Here is a 15,093-nt window from a genome sequence, read left to right as displayed (position 1 = left end):
TCCCCTTCCCAGACCCCATTGTCTCAGACTGATGGGATTTTCTCCACAGCCTCTTGACTGGCTCACCAGTTGTTGTGCTGGACCCCTATTTGCTAGGGATGGCACCAGGTTCAAGAGGCTGAAGGAACCTGAAGACAGCAGATGCCACATAGGGTTTTGCTAGGGGGAACTTATATGCAGGGACAGTCCAGGGGTGGTGGGCTGGACAGGAGAACCGCCTGTAATTTTTTTTCTTAGTGTGCAGAAATTTTTTATGTTTTTGTCAGTTTTATCCTTTTTTTTCCCTTACTGGGCTTTTGTCTGCTTAAGGACTTCTCTGCTTCAGAGATTTAAATATATTCTCTTGGTGGGGCATTTTGGCTCATACCTGTAATCCCAGCACTTTGGGAGGCGGAGGCGGGCAGGTTGCTTTGAGCTCAGGAGTTCAAGACCAGCTTTGGCAACATGGCAAAACCCTGTCTCTACAAACAATTAAAAAATTAGGCTAGGCGTGATGGCTCACACCTGTAGTCCCAGCACTCTGGGAGGCTGAGGTGGGCAGATCACAAGGTGAGGAGATTGAGACCATCCTGGCTAACATGGTGAAACCCCATCTCTACTATAAATACAAAAAAAAATTAGCTGGGCGTGGAGGTGGGTGCCTGTAGTCTCAGCTACTTGGGAGGCTGAGGCAGGAGAATCACTTGAACCCAAGAGGTGGAGGTTGCAGTGAGCTGAGATCACGCCACTGCACTCCAGCCTCGGCAACAGAGCGAGACTCCGTCTCAAAAAAAAATAAAATAAAATAAAATAAAAGCCGGTAGTTCATGGCTTGAGCACGTAGTCCCAGTTACACAGGAGGCTGAGGCTGGAGAATTGCTTGAGCTTGGGAAGCAGAGGTTGCAGTGAGCTGAGATCGCGCCACTGCATTTTAGCGTGGGTAACAGAGTGAGATCCTATCTCAAAATAAAAAATAAAATAAAATGAAAATATATTCTCTAATTTCTGCCAACACTTGACTTTTATTTTTTGTATTTACTTTGTCTGAGCCATTTAGAATTTATTGTGGTATGAGGATGGGATCCACATTTATTATTTGTTCAAATAGATGGATAATGGCTCAACTCTCTTTATTGAATAGGCCATTCTTTGTCATATCTTTTTTTTTTTTTTTTTTGAGACGGAGTCTCGCTCTGTCGCCCAGGCTGGAGTGCAGTGTCCGGATCTCAGCTCACTGCAAGCTCCGCCTCCCAAATTTACGCCATTCTCCTGCCTCAGCCTCCCGAGTAGCTGGGACTACAGGCGCCCGCCACCTCGCCCGGCTAGTTTTTTGTATTTTTAGTAGAGACGGGGTTTCACCGTGTTAGCCAGGATGGTCTCGATCTCCTGACCTCGTGATCCACCCGTCTCGGCCTCCCAAAGTGCTGGGATTACAGGCTTGAGCCACCGCGCCCGGCCTCTTTATCATATCTTAAATTCTAAATTCTCTTGTGCACAAGGGTCCATTTTTTGACACCCTAGTGTATTTCACTGGTATCTTTCTCTCTCTTTTTTTTTTTTTGAGAGGGAGTCTCACTCTGTCTCCCAGGCTGGAGTGCAGTGGCACGATCTTGGCTCACTCCAACCTCTGCCTCCTGGATTCAAGCAGTTCTCTGCCTCAGCCTCCCAAGTAGCTGGGATTACAGGTGTGCACCACCATGCCCAGCTAATTTTTGTATTTTTAGTAGAGACAGAGTTTCACCATCTTGGCCAGGCTGGTCTTGAACTCCTGACCTTGTGATCCACCTGCCTCAGCCTCCAAAAGTGCTGGGATTGCAGGCGTGAGCCACCACGCCTGGCCTCTTTCTCTTTTTTTTGCACCAGAACTTTATTATAGCTTTATAGTATGTTTTGGTACCTTGGTGGACAAATCTTCCCTTAGTTTCTTTATTTTTCAAAAATTTTTTGACTGTTTTCAGACATTTCATTTCCAGACAAATTTTAGAATCAATTCATTAAGTTCCCATAAAAGTCCTATTATCTTGTAATCAAGATTTCCTTGACTTTATAGATTAATTGCGGAAATTTGTGGATTAATTTTAGAAAGATCACTCTGGTTATAGTTTGAAGAACGAGTTGGAGGGAGGTAAGACAGAAGACAGGGAGATCATTAAGTGTGGCATATTTTGTCTGTAAAGGACCAGATAGTAAGTATTTTCAGCTTTGCAGACTGCATGGTCTCTCTCATCACTATTCCATCATTACAGCTCAAAACTAGCTATAGCCCATCTGTAAATAAATGGGTATAGCTGTGTTCTAATAGAAAAATGGTGATGAGCCAGATTGGACTTGCAGGCTGTAGTTTTCCAACCCCTGATTTAGGCTCTCGATGTGTACTTCAGGTGAGAGATGATACTAGCACAAAATTGGGAAGTGGCAGCAGAAGAAAAATGATGACTTTAAGAACAGTTTAGGAAGTGGCATTGAAATGATTTGATTGATGGGATGAGGGGAGTGCGAGGAGAAGGGGTCAAGGATAACGCTTAGGTTTCTGGTTTGGACACTAGATACCTGATGGGTCATGAGACAGCGGAAGAGTGGAGTAGGGCTGGGATGTGGGTGAGGATAACATGTTTGATCTTGGCCTTTTCAATTTAAGGTGCCTGTGTGGGGTATCAAAAAGAGGATACTCGGAAGGCAGTTGAACATAGGTGTCTGGTACTCAAGGAGAGTTCTAGACTGGAGCTTTTGGTTTAGAAGTCACCAGCTACTGATGGTAATCAAAGCTATGGGTATGGATGAGATTGTGCAGAGAGAGAGGAGAGTGAGCAAAGAAGTGACTACACCCAACTTCCGGAGGAACCAATCTCATTTAAGGAACACACTTAGGAGGATAAACCGTCATAGGAGTCTGAAGAGAAGGGGCCAGAGAGTAGGGAGGAAAAGTGAGAGTGTTACCAAGAAAAGCCAAGAGAGGATTGAGGGATGAGGGAGGGTTTCAAGGGGTCGGATGCTGCTGGAAAGTCAGGTAAGATCAGAAGAGAGAAGGATCCATTGGATTTAACATGAAGAGTTTGTTGATGACCTTAACAAGAAGATTCATAGAGTGGTCAGGACAGAAGTAATTGGAGTGGGTTGAATAGTCAATGGAGAGTGTGCAGGTAGAGCCAGAGAGTGTAGAAAACTCTTATGTTGTCCGGGCCTGGCGGCTCACACCTGTAATCCTAGCACTGTTTGAGGTCAAGGTAGGGGGATCACTTGAGGCAAGGAGTTTGAGCTCAGCCTAGACAACATAGACCCCGGCTCTACTAAAAAAGTAAAATTAAAAAGGCGGGGTTTAGTGGCTCACGCCTGTAATCCCAGCACTTTGGGAGACCGAGGGGGTGGATCATGAGGTTAGGAGTTCAAGACCAGCCTGGCCAACATGGTGAAACCCTGTCTCTACCAATACAAAAATAAGCCAGGTGTGGTAGTGCATACCTGTAATCCCAGCTACTCAGGAGGCTGAGGCAGGAGAATCGCTTGAACCCGAGAGGCGGAGGTTGCAGTGAGCTGAGATCATGCCACTGCTCCAGCCTGGGCAACAGAGTGAGAATCCGTCTCAAAAAAAAAAAAAAAAAGTAAAATTGAAAAAAAAAAAAGAACTTTTATATATGTGAAGAGCAGTAGAGATGGAGTGGTGGTTAAATGGAAGTGTGGGGTCTACAGGAAGCTCTTTTAAAAATAGAAGAAATTAGGCCAGGCTCATACCTCTAATCCCAGGACTTTGGGAGGCCCAGGTGGGTGGGCAGCTCACTTGACCAGGAATTTGAGACCAGCCTGGACAACATGGCAAAACCCCGTCTCTACAAAAAATACGAAAGTTAGGCAGCCGGGCACGGTGGCTCATGCCTGTAATCCCAGCACTTTGGGAGGCCAAGGCGGGTGGATCATGAGGTCAGAAGTTCGAGATCAGCCTAGCCAACATAGTGAAGCCCCGTCTCTACTAAGAATACCAAAATTAGCCGGGCATGGTGGCATGTGCCTGTAGTCCCAGCTACTCAGGAGGCTGAGGCAGAAGAATCGCTTGAACCTGGGAGGCAGAGGTTGCAGTGAGCCGAGATTGTGCCACTGCACTCCAGCCTGGGCAACAGAGTGAGACTCTGTCTCAAAAAAAAAAAAAAAAAATTAGCCCGTGCGATGGCTCATGCCTGTAATCCCAGCACTTTGGGAGGCTGAGGCGGGCGGATCATGAGGTCAGGAGATCGTGACCATCCTGGCTAACACGGTGAAACCCCATCTCTACTAAAAATATAAAAAATTAGCCGGGCGTGGTGGCGGGCGCCTGTAGTCCCAGGTACTTGGGAAGCTGAGGCAGGAGAATGGCGTGAACGCAGGAGGCGGAGGTTGCAGTGAGCCGAGATCACAGCACTGCACTCCAGCCTGGGCGACAGAGCAAGACCCTGTCTCAATAAATAAATAAATAAATAAAGCATGGTGGTGTGTGCCTGTAGTCCTAGCTACTCAGGAGGCTGAGGCGGGAGGATAGCTTGAACCCGGGAGCACCTCTGCACTCTAGCCTGGGTGACAGAGTGAGACCCTGTCTCAAAAAACAAACAAACCAATAGAAGAGTCCTGAAATGTGTAAACACTGATGGGAAAGGGAAGAAAGAGAAAGAGGCTGATGTAACAGGGAGAAGTAAATAGATATGAAAGACCTTTGTGACCTCTCAAGTACTGTGCAAAATTAGTAATTTATTCTTCCTTCAGAGTCAAGAGGCTCTTTGGCCCAATGTTATGCGAGTAGAGGGCACTTAGGAATAGTTGGGATGTTGAATATTCAGAAGAGCGGCGAGGATTTGAGGGCAGCTGCAGGGTCAGGCGGGGCTAGCCACAAGCGAGGTGGCCACACAGAGGGTCTCCTACCCTGAGGGCCGTGGTGGTTCAGAGCTACCGTGATAGAATGATTAAGACTGGAATAGGCCAGTTCCTGCTTTGTAAAACAGTTCGTCAGGTAGAAAGCATTTTCAGCTCTCTGGAGTAGCTGTGCTTTATTGATACAGTTAGCAGAAATCTACTGAACAGAATTCAGCATTTGAAGACCGTAAATTCGTTTTGATGAATGGCATCCCTCAGAACATGCAGAATTGGGGATTTCTCTCCTGGCATTTGAGGGTCAGTGTTTAGTGGGGACATCCAGCTCCCCCTGCAGGTTGGTATCCAGCAAGGTTCAGTTCTTTGCCAAGCACTCGCTATGGGGACATCAGTTATAAATAAACAAAACACTCGCCGGAACGTTACGGTCATCCTGCCCAGGCAGGCTCCCAGCTTTCTGATGGATATCAGACACTAGCTCTGGCCTCACAGCATGGTGGTTCTGAACACTGATTGTATTTAAGCCCTCTCTGTTTTGCTCCTGTTCACCGAGGAGTACTAGTGAAAGATGCCTGAACAGAGCAGTGTATTCTGGTGAGAAGGAAATCGCACAGGACGGAAAGTTTGCCATACCCAAGTGATTGAGCAGACAGCTTTCTTCCTCTCCTTTTTTTTTTTTTTTTTTTTTTTTTTTTTTTTGAGACGGAGTCTCGCTCTGTCGTCAGGCTGGAATGCAGTGGTGCGATCTTGGCTCTCTGCAACCTCTGCCTCCTGGGTTCAAGGGATTCTCCTGCCTCAGCCTCCTGAGTAGCTGGGATTACAGGCATGCGCCACCACGCCTGGCTAGTTTTTGTAGTTTTAGTAGAGACAGGGTTTCACCATGTTGGCCAGGATGGTCTTGATCTCTTGACCTCGTGATCCGCCCGCCTTGGCCTCCCAAAGTGCTGGGATTACAGGCGTGAGCCACTGCATCCGGCCGACAGCTTTCTTCTTAAATCTTTGGAGGCTCCCACTCCTCCAGCAGAGACAGCCTAGGAGGTGATTGTCCTGATAGTTTTTGTCATTGTATCCTGCTTTTGTATTTTGGTATGCTTTGCCACTGATTTTGAGTATACCACTGTTACTATTTTTTATGGTATTATTTATATTTTATCAACATTCTGTAATTATTTTTTTAATATGACAAGATTTTATGTAGGGTTTAATTTCAGTTAGGAGAAATTATTTTGAACTAGATCTCCAGTCTTATGATGGTGATGAATAGGTTTTACTAACAGAAATTTATTTTAAGGTAAGATTTTTCCAGAAGGCAACTAGTTAGTAGAATTTATCTATTCCAAGCAATAAAAACTTCCTGAGGATCTATTGTATACCAGTTCTTGGGCTAGATGCTAGAGAAACAGATATAAATTCAATACCATCTCTGTCCTCTGGGAACTTACTGTTCAGGCAGAATTTCCTAAAATGTATTTTGGAAATACTAGGTACATGAGATTCCTTGGTCAAGTACGTTTAAAGAATATTGCTTTGTTTTATCATCAGTTTTCTTAGAGATTCTCATTGTATATGAGTATATCATGGTTTTGAGAAGTTCTGTGGTAAAGTTCTCTGTATATGTTTAATCCAGTGTTTGTCAAATTTATGTCACACACAAGCTCAGGGTGTGTGTGCGACATGTCTTTCTTTCTTTTTTTTTTTTTGAGACTGAGTCTAGCTCTGTCCCCCAGGCTGGAGTGCAGTGGCACGATCTTGGCTCACTGCCAGCTCTACCTCCCAGGTTCACACCATTCTCCTGCCTCAGCCTCCAGAGGAGCTGGGACTACAGGCGCCTGCCACCATGCCCAGCTAATTTTTTTGTATTTTTTTTTGGTGGAGACGAGGTTTCACCATGTTAGCCACGATGGTCTCAATCTCCTGACCTCGTGATCCACCCGCCTTGGACTCCCAACGTGCTGGGATTACAGGTGTGAGCTACCATACCTGGCCAATGTGTGACATTTCTTAACAACCTGAGAACCTCTGGAGCAGCATGGTCCAACAGGACTTTCTACAGTGATTGAAATGTTCTTTATCTACCCTGTCTAGTACAGAAGCCCCTGGCCACGTGTGGCCGTGGAGTACTTGAAATGTGGCTAGTGTGACTGAAGAACTGCATTTTAAATTTTAAATTTTATTTAACTTTTTTTTTTTTTGAGACAGAGTCTCTTGCTCTGTCGCCTAGGCTGGAGTGCAGTGGCGCGATCTCGGCTCACTGCAAGCTCCGCCTCCCGGGTTCACGCCATTCTCCTGTCCCAGCCTCCCTAGTAGCTGGGACTACAAGCGCCCGCCATCACACCCGGCCAATTTTTTTGTATTTTTAGTAGAGATGGGGTTTCATGGTGTTAGCCAGGATGGTCTTGATCTTCTGACCTCATGATCCTCCCGCCTTGGCCTCCCAAAGTGCTGGGATTACAGGCATGAGCGACTACGCCCAGCCAAATTTTATTTAACTTTAATTAATTTAAATTTAAATAGCCACATGGGGCTAGTGACTTCTCTATTGGATAGGGCAGCTTTGGAAGCTACTCTGAGACATGCTGAGCTAACGGTGTGTTTTTATTTATTCATTCTACAAATATCAAGTTTGTGGTGGTCACTGAGTAAAAGCATCCTTGTCCGCAAGGAGCTTCTGATTTAGTGGGGACTGCAGGCACCTGCCATGTAATGATGAGCCTAAGGTGATTACTGGGAGCACAGAGGAAGGGTTTGAGCTTGGTAAGAGAGGTTGGGGGTTGATCAAGGAAGGTGTCCTGGATGCATCCTAGAGAGTAAGTTCTGGAGAACAATTAAGAGTTTGTACAGTGAAACTTACTCCGTCTTTCCCCCTCCCCTCCCCTCCGCTCCCCTCCCCCTTGCCCCCTCCCCCCCCTCCCTCCTTCCTTCCTTCCTTTCTTTTCCTTCCTTTTCCTTCCTTTTCTTCCTTCCCTTCCTTCCTTCCTTGTTTCTTTCTTTCCTTCTTTCTTTCCTTCTTTCTTTTCGTCTCACTCTGTCGTCTAGGCTGGAGTGCAGTGGCACGATCTCGGCTCACTGCAACCTCCAACTCCCTGATTCAAGCGATTCTCCTGCCTCAGCCTCCTGAGTAGCTGGGATTACAGGCACGCACTACCACACCCAGCTAATTTTATATTTTCAGTAGAGACAGGGTTTCACCATGTTGGCCAGGATGGTCTCAAACTCCTGACCTCGTGATCCGCCCGCCTCGGCCTCTCAAAGTTCTGGGATTACAGGCGTGAGCCACCGTGCCTGGCCTGAAACATGGAGCCTCTGAGTATCCCCAAAATCATCTTCTTGATGGGCTTATGCTGATACCATTTGCAGTGAGTCTGACAGAGGCAGGAACAGGGTGGTGCACAGTGACACTGCCTCTCCTTCCCTGGGTTGAAGAGGGCCTCTGGAAGGGATTGAGGTTCAGGAGAGCTATAGCAACTTGAAGCCTCAGTTTTTGTTCCTCTCAACTGTAGGAGACTAGTTTAAGATTATCTTTCTTCCTTCTCTCCAGATGGTGTCCTACTCTTCTGTCCTCACAGCCATCAGTAAGGTATGACCGTAGGCACTCAGGAGCTAGGTTGGGGATGACAGACAAGGCCCCACCTCCTTGACGGCCCTGATCCTGTGACCCATGAGGCTGGATAGGCAGCACATGATGCCTCTGGCTGGCATTGCTGGCCTTCCATGGGAGGGGGATCCTGGCAAGTAGCGGCTGGTGCTTGGGAGCCAATGTCCAGTGTTGAGGGTGCTGAGTCTTGGACCCAAGGTTGGAGGAGAGAGGAGCAGGAGTCCTGAACACACCATCTGCCTCATGTGAGACCTGGGGGTGGACAGGGGCATTCCATAGCATCTCCACTGTCCTTTCCACAGTTTGATGACTTTTCTCGGGACCTGTGTGTCCAGGCATTGCTAGACATCATGGACATGTTTTGTGACCGTCTGAGGTAAGGGCAGGGGTAAGGGGGCTTACAACGTTCTAGCCTTGTCTTAGTGCAGAGGTGCAGCTCCTAGCACACAGACCGAGACCAACTCTGGGTTCCCATGTTTTTTCTCCCCACCTGCCATCCACACTCACTCGTCCCCTCCTTTTCTTACTCCCTTAGGACAGAGTGCCTCCTCTCTGTCTGAAGTAGCTCATTTGAAATCTTGTCCAGTAGAAGCCAAAGCGGCTAAGCGTCTTCCCCAGGACTTTGCTAGCTTTGCAGCCCTGGTCCCTAATAAGGGAGTGCCAGGGACTCTGGGGAACATTGGTGTGGGTCGGATTTCAGCCATTAGAAGAACAGAGGCTAATTTTGCATCCTTCCCTGTAGCTGTCACGGCAAAGCCGAGGAGTGCATCGGACTGTGCCGAGCCCTTCTTAGCGCCCTCCACTGGCTGCTGCGCTGCACGGCAGCCTCTGCAGAGCGGCTCCGGGAGGGGCTGGAGGCTGGCACTCCAGCCGCTGGGGAGAAGCAGCTTGCCATGTGCCTTCAGCGCCTGGAGAAAACCCTCAGCAGCACCAAGAACCGGGCCCTGCTGCACATCGCCAAACTAGAGGAGGCCTGTATGTCCCTTGATTCCCCTGAGCCCCACCTGCCGCTGCTCCCGTAGCCGGTCCTTTAATTGAGAAGGGAGAGGCAGGATGCCATCCCACCTCTTTCCAGGAGGATCTGAAACCATCCCACTTCCTTTTTTTTCTCCCCATAAGCATTGCACACATCCCAGGGACTTGGGCAGGGTGGCACCCGAGCCAATCAACCAACAGGTATTTACTGAGCATTGTGGTACGCCCAGCACTGTGCTAGGTGCTGCGGGCGGGGGGTGGGGGGCTACCAAAGGAGCATGTGGCAGGGTCCCTGCCCTCATCAAGCATAGCTGCTAGTGGGGAGCAAGACTAATACATCACAGACGCGGAAAAAACTAGAGGACAAGACAAGCACGGTGTCCGTTACTGTGTTTGTCTCCATGTTACTCATCGTCTGGAAGCAAATGACTCTTGTATTTGAATGTTACCTAAAATGCCCCTTTTAACACAGTGCCTGTCTGCTGTTGGGCCTGTTGTACCATATGCCTCTTGACTCAAGTTCAGATGTTAAGTGTTGGTACTTTCCAGAGCCTGAGAACAGACAGATCACCTGGCGGGAGGGAAGATACCGGTATTTCCAGCAACGGGGTCCTAAGGCCATAGTCTTGCTCCTTGAAGCCCAAGTGGCTTGGGACCACCTACAGATCTCTTGTTCTCCAGGAACAAGTATGCTAGAATGGGCTACTCACGAGGCTTCAGGACCTGGTTGGAGAGCTTGTTTTAGGACTAGTATATTTATTTCTTCCCCAAGTATGTTTTACTGCCTGTGAAAAGTCCAAAAACATAATCTTTATATAAAAATGGACTGTGTTGACAGCCTCTTCCTTACCTTGGGCCCTTGATACATGTTTATTGGCTGAAAATCGGATGAATACTGAATTTTAATGGATCTCAGGTCTTGTCTTTTTTTTCCCCCTTTTATGCTCCATGGAGGTTAATGGGCTAGTTGGTGCCATTGTTCATCATTTGACCCTCTGGAATTGTAACTAGGATAAGTAACATAATTCAGTGCTAACTGATATATGGCTTAGACCATGAGTGTGGGCATTAAGGAAGGACAGAACAGTGAGTTAGACCAGTTGGGTGAGTTGCTAAAGGACCTGGGGCTTGAACAGAAGCTTAGAGCATGTGGGAGTTTGAGAGAGGGTGTGTGAGAGGTTTTAGCAGGGGAGGGCAGCAAGCACAATGCCTAGATGAGGGAGTGGTTGAGAATGAGAAGGCCATTTAGGGACCTAGCTCCCCCAGAGGAGAGTGACAGCCTCTGCAAGACTGGACTTTGGGATCCGCCCACTCCTCGAGTGATTTGTGGCTACCCTCCCTGTTCCAGCCACTGGGCTCTGGCCTCCCTCTGCCTCTCTCTCCTGAGCCTGTGTGATGCCATACCTTCTGAAGTCAGCTGGCTGTATCCCTTGGAAGTCAGGCCTTTGGGAATGGTCTCTGGGGTTTCCAGCTCTAGGTGCCCACTCCCCTTCTGGAAACAGTGCATGCTGCCCTCAGGCCCCTCCTTCCCTGTTGTTCTCAGGGAAAGCCTTCCTGTGTGGTTTCATGTGCCAGAGGGGGTGCCAAAATCAAGGAGTTCGGGGCAAGGCGCTCCCTCTCCCCTGTTTCCCATCACGTTTCTGCACTTCTTTCCCTCTGCCAGCTTCCTGGACTGCCATCGAGCATTCTCTCTTGAAACTTGGAGAGATCCTGGCCAATCTCAGCAACCCCCAGCTCCGGAGCCAGGCTGAGCAGTGCGGCACCCTCATTAGGAGGTACCAGCTCCCTGGGGGATGGTGGTGGAGAGAGAGGGAGGACACGCCCTGGGGTGGGGAGATGTGGCACCTGGTGCCATCCTCTCCACCTTCACCTTTGGTCCCCCAAACACTGTCCCCTGTGTTTGTGATCCCTCAGCATCCCCATGATGCTGTCTGTGCATGCGGAGCAGATGAACAAGACCGGCTTCCCCACCGTCCACGCCGTGATCCTGCTCGAGGGCACCATGAACCTGACAGGCGAGACACAGTCCCTGGTGGAGCAGCTGACGATGGTGAAGCGCATGCAGGTGGGAGGGGCCAAGTGGCTCTCCCCTCCCCAAGGCGGGCCAGCCTGTTGGGGGCAGGAGGGAGGATTCTTGTAGTCCTCCCTGGGAGAAGTGGGGTTTCTCCTGCTCCATGATGGAAAGTGGGTGCTAGTTGTGCACACTTCTGTCATTGGACCTTACGCCCCTGGTTCTCAGCACACAGCTGGGCAGCGACTCTGCCATGCAGTCTCTGAGCCAGCCAAATCCTCGGAGTCCACAGAAGGATGACGGGGTATGGGCACCCTCTTAGGCCTCGTCCTTGGCTCTTCCCACAGCATATCCCCACCCCACTTTTTGTCCTGGAGATCTGGAAAGCTTGCTTCGTGGGGCTCATTGAGTCTCCCGAGGGTACGGAGGAGCTCAAGTGGACAGCTTTCACTTTCCTCAAGGTACTGGGGACGTGGGAGGGGCAGAGCCAGTCTAGGAATGGTTCTCAGGAAGAGCAGCGGCACCCTGGACCTTTGCCCTGTGTTCCTCCCTGTGGGCGCTGGGCCCAGCCTGCCAGGTATCCCAGCGCAAGTTCCCATTGATCATTTTCTCTGAAAGTGCCAGGGCTATATTTAGCCCATTTGGCAGACTCCGTTGTTTCTTACCACAGAGGTGCAGTTTAGCTTGGTCATCAGACAGATTGGTGTAGGGCAGTGAAAGGAGCCAGGGAATGGGGCCCCAGTCCTCCTTGAAGCTGGGGATCCACTTTCGCTTATGGCATTTTTTTCTGTTGAGCTAGCAGAGGTATAGGGTCCCAGTGTCCTGTGCCTGTGCCTGGCGGCATCAGGGGCTTGGGCACCTATTGGCTTTCTCATTCAGCACTAAGTGTGCTCTCACTCGCAGGGTAGGAGTGTTCCTGTCTCTTTTCCTGGAGCAGGGGGTCGGGGGGATGCCTTCAGGGGTGGATGAAAGAGAAAAGAAATGGATCTTCCTGTTTTTCCCCCTGCCTCACCCCCTAGATTCCACAGGTTTTGGTGAAGTTGAAGAAGTACTCTCATGGGGACAAGGTGAGTTGAGTTGAGGATTGGGATGGAGGCATGGGAGCAGAAACAAGGGCAAAGGGAGGGTCCTTCAGGCCCCAGCTGGGCAGTGTTCTTATGCCTGGAAGAGAGCTGAATGTGTGTGTACACCTCAGTGTGTGTGCTTCGCCATGTGTGTGCTTCAGTGTGTGCATGTACTTCAGCATATGCGTGCTTCGCCGTGTGTGTGCTTCAGTGTGTGTGCATCAGTGTGTGTGTGCTTCAGTGTGTGTGCTTCAGTGTGTGTGCTTCAGTGTGTGTGCTTCACCATGTGTGTGCTTCAGCGTGTGTGTGCTTCAGCATGTGTGTGCTTCAGTGTGTGTGCTTCACCATGTGTGTGCTTCAGTGTGTGTGCTTCACCGTGTGTGCTTCAGCGTGTGTGTGCTTCAGCGTGTGTGTGCTTCAGTGCGTGTGCTTCAGTGTGTGTGCTTCGCCGTGTGTGTGCTTCAGTGTGTGTGCTTCAGCATGTGTGTGCTTTGCCGTGTGTGTGCTTCAGCATGTGTGTGCTTCAGTGTGTGTGCTTCAGTGTGTGTGCTTCAGCATGTGTGTGCTTCAGCGTGTGTGCTTCAGTGTGTGTGTGCTTCAGTGTGTGTGCTTCAGTGTGTGTGCTTCGCCGTGTGTGTGCTTCAGTGTGTGTGCTTCAGTGTGTGTGCTTCGCCGTGTGTGTGCTTCAGTGTGTGTGCTTCAGCATGTGTGTGCTTCAGCATGTGTGTGCTTCAGTGCGTGTGCTTCAGTGTGTGTGCTTCAGTGTGTGTGTGCTTCAGTGTGTGTGTGCTTTGCCATGTGCGTGCTTCAGCGTGTGTGTGCTTCAGCGTGTGTGTGCTTCAGTGTGTGTGTGCTTCAGCGTGTGTGTGCTTCAGTGTGTGTGCTTCAGCATGTGTGTGCTTCAGCATGTGTGTGCTTCAGTGTGTGTGCTTCAGTGTGTGTGCTTCAGTGTGTGTGTGATTCAGTGTGTGTGTGCTTTGCCATGTGCGTGCTTCAGCGTGTGTGTGCTTCAGCGTGTGTGTGCTTCAGTGTATGTGTGTGCTTCAGTGTATGTGTGTGCTTCAGCGTGTGTGTGCACCCACAGCATACACCCAGGCTCCAGGCAGAAGGCAGCCAGGCAGCTCAGGCTGATGTCTCCAGCAGACAAGGTTGCCTGAGATGATCAGGGCCTGGTGGCCCTGGAAACCAGGTGGACACTTCTGCCTCCTTCTAGGACTTCACTGAGGATGTCAACTGTGCTTTTGAGTTCCTGCTGAAACTCACACCCTTGTTGGACAAAGCTGACCAGCGCTGCAAGTATGAGCTCCCCTGGTCACCCCTACCCTACTGGAAGGGGTTCTGGGCTCTTCCCCTGATCTCTGTGCCAGAGAAGCCTCAGGGGACTCTGTCTCCTTGTTCACTCCCCTTGGCAGGGGCAGGAAGCAGCAGCCCATAGTTGCCAAGTCCCCAGAGCCCCTCTACTGTCCCTCAGGCCCTCCAGATTTTCCTCACCTGAAAGAGGCAGGATGCTGCTCAGGGACTGGCCACTCCCACCCCTCGCCCTCCCAGCCAGGTGCCCAGTTCCCTCCACATCTTTCTGTTTCACAGCTGTGACTGTACAAACTTCCTGCTCCAAGAATGTGGCAAGCAGGGGCTTCTGTCTGAGGCCAGTGTCAACAGCCTTATGGCTAAGCGGTAAGTGTGAGCGCGCCTGGGCTACCCCAAGAGCCCCTTGACCTCTCTCTCTTTACGGTGGGGCTGCTGGGTGCCTTTCAACCTCCTGTCTAAAGTTTGAGCTGCAAGTGACTGGGACTGTGCCTGGGGGTACCAGCCGGCCGCGGTGACTCACGCCTGTCATCCCAGCACTTTGGGAGGCTGAGGCGGGTGGATCACCTGAGGTCGGGAGTTCAAGACCAGCCTGAGCAACGTAGAGAAACCCCGTCTCTGCTAAAAATAAAAAATTAGCTGTGGTGGCACATGCCTGTAATCCCAGCTACTTGGGAGGCTGAGGCAGGAGAATCACTTGAACCCGGGAGACGGAGGTTGCGATGAGGCAAGATCATGCCATTGCACTCTAGCCTGGGCAACAAGAGCAAGACTCTGTCTCAAAAAAAAAAAAAAAAAGCATGGGTGTCTTCAGACCAGAGTTTTACGTTCTTAGTCATTGCTCTTTAACTCATACCCATCTTTCTGATAAAAGTAAAAATCCTAGGCCGGAGGCAGATGGATTACTTGGAGGCCAGGAGTTCAAGACCAGCCTGCCCAACATGGCAAAACCCCATGTCTACTAAAAATACAAAAATCAGCTGGGCATAGTGGTGTGTGCCTGTAATCTCAGCTACTCTGGAGGCCGAAGCATGAGAATTGCTTGAACCCAGGAGGCAGAGGTTGCGATGAGGCGAAATCATGCCACTGCACCCCAGTCTGGGTGATAGAGTGGGACCTTGTCTCAAAAAAAAAAATAAGTAAAAATCCTGAATCTTCCTTTAATCTTAAATGTGCTTTCAGAACATTTAAGACTAATGATAGGCTGGGTGCAATGCTTCACACCTGTAATCCCAGCACTTTGTGAGGCCGAGGTGGGCGGATCATGAGGTCAGGAGTTCGAGACCAGCCTGGTCAACATAGTGAAACCCCATCTCTACTAAAAATACAAA

General features: G+C 49.6%; 1 protein-coding gene across 6 annotated transcripts in view; it reads left to right on the top strand.

Moving 5' to 3' along the window:
- Positions 1-15,093, top strand: part of MED24 (mediator complex subunit 24) — a 40,899-nt gene that overhangs the window by 14,405 nt on the left and 11,401 nt on the right. For 2 of the 6 annotated variants that reach the window (XM_025360864.1, XM_025360865.1), the window contains exons 4-13: positions 8,351-8,389; positions 8,710-8,783; positions 9,150-9,382; positions 9,527-9,583; positions 11,046-11,157; positions 11,297-11,447; positions 11,741-11,854; positions 12,413-12,460; positions 13,671-13,753; positions 14,045-14,131. In XM_025360864.1, coding sequence (XP_025216649.1) covers positions 8,351-8,389; positions 8,710-8,783; positions 9,150-9,382; positions 9,527-9,583; positions 11,046-11,157; positions 11,297-11,447; positions 11,741-11,854; positions 12,413-12,460; positions 13,671-13,753; positions 14,045-14,131 — 998 coding nt within the window. The remainder of the gene's footprint in view (positions 1-8,350; positions 8,390-8,709; positions 8,784-9,149; positions 9,383-9,526; positions 9,584-11,045; positions 11,158-11,296; positions 11,448-11,740; positions 11,855-12,412; positions 12,461-13,670; positions 13,754-14,044; positions 14,132-15,093) is intronic. The other 4 variants (XM_025360869.1, XM_025360867.1, XM_025360866.1 and 1 more) reach the window with 3 other exon arrangements.

The sequence above is a fragment of the Theropithecus gelada genome, chromosome 16 (assembly GCF_003255815.1).
Source record: "Theropithecus gelada isolate Dixy chromosome 16, Tgel_1.0, whole genome shotgun sequence".
Classification (NCBI taxonomy): Eukaryota; Metazoa; Chordata; class Mammalia; order Primates; family Cercopithecidae; genus Theropithecus; species Theropithecus gelada.
This window is presented reverse-complemented; position numbering and strand designations above follow the sequence as displayed.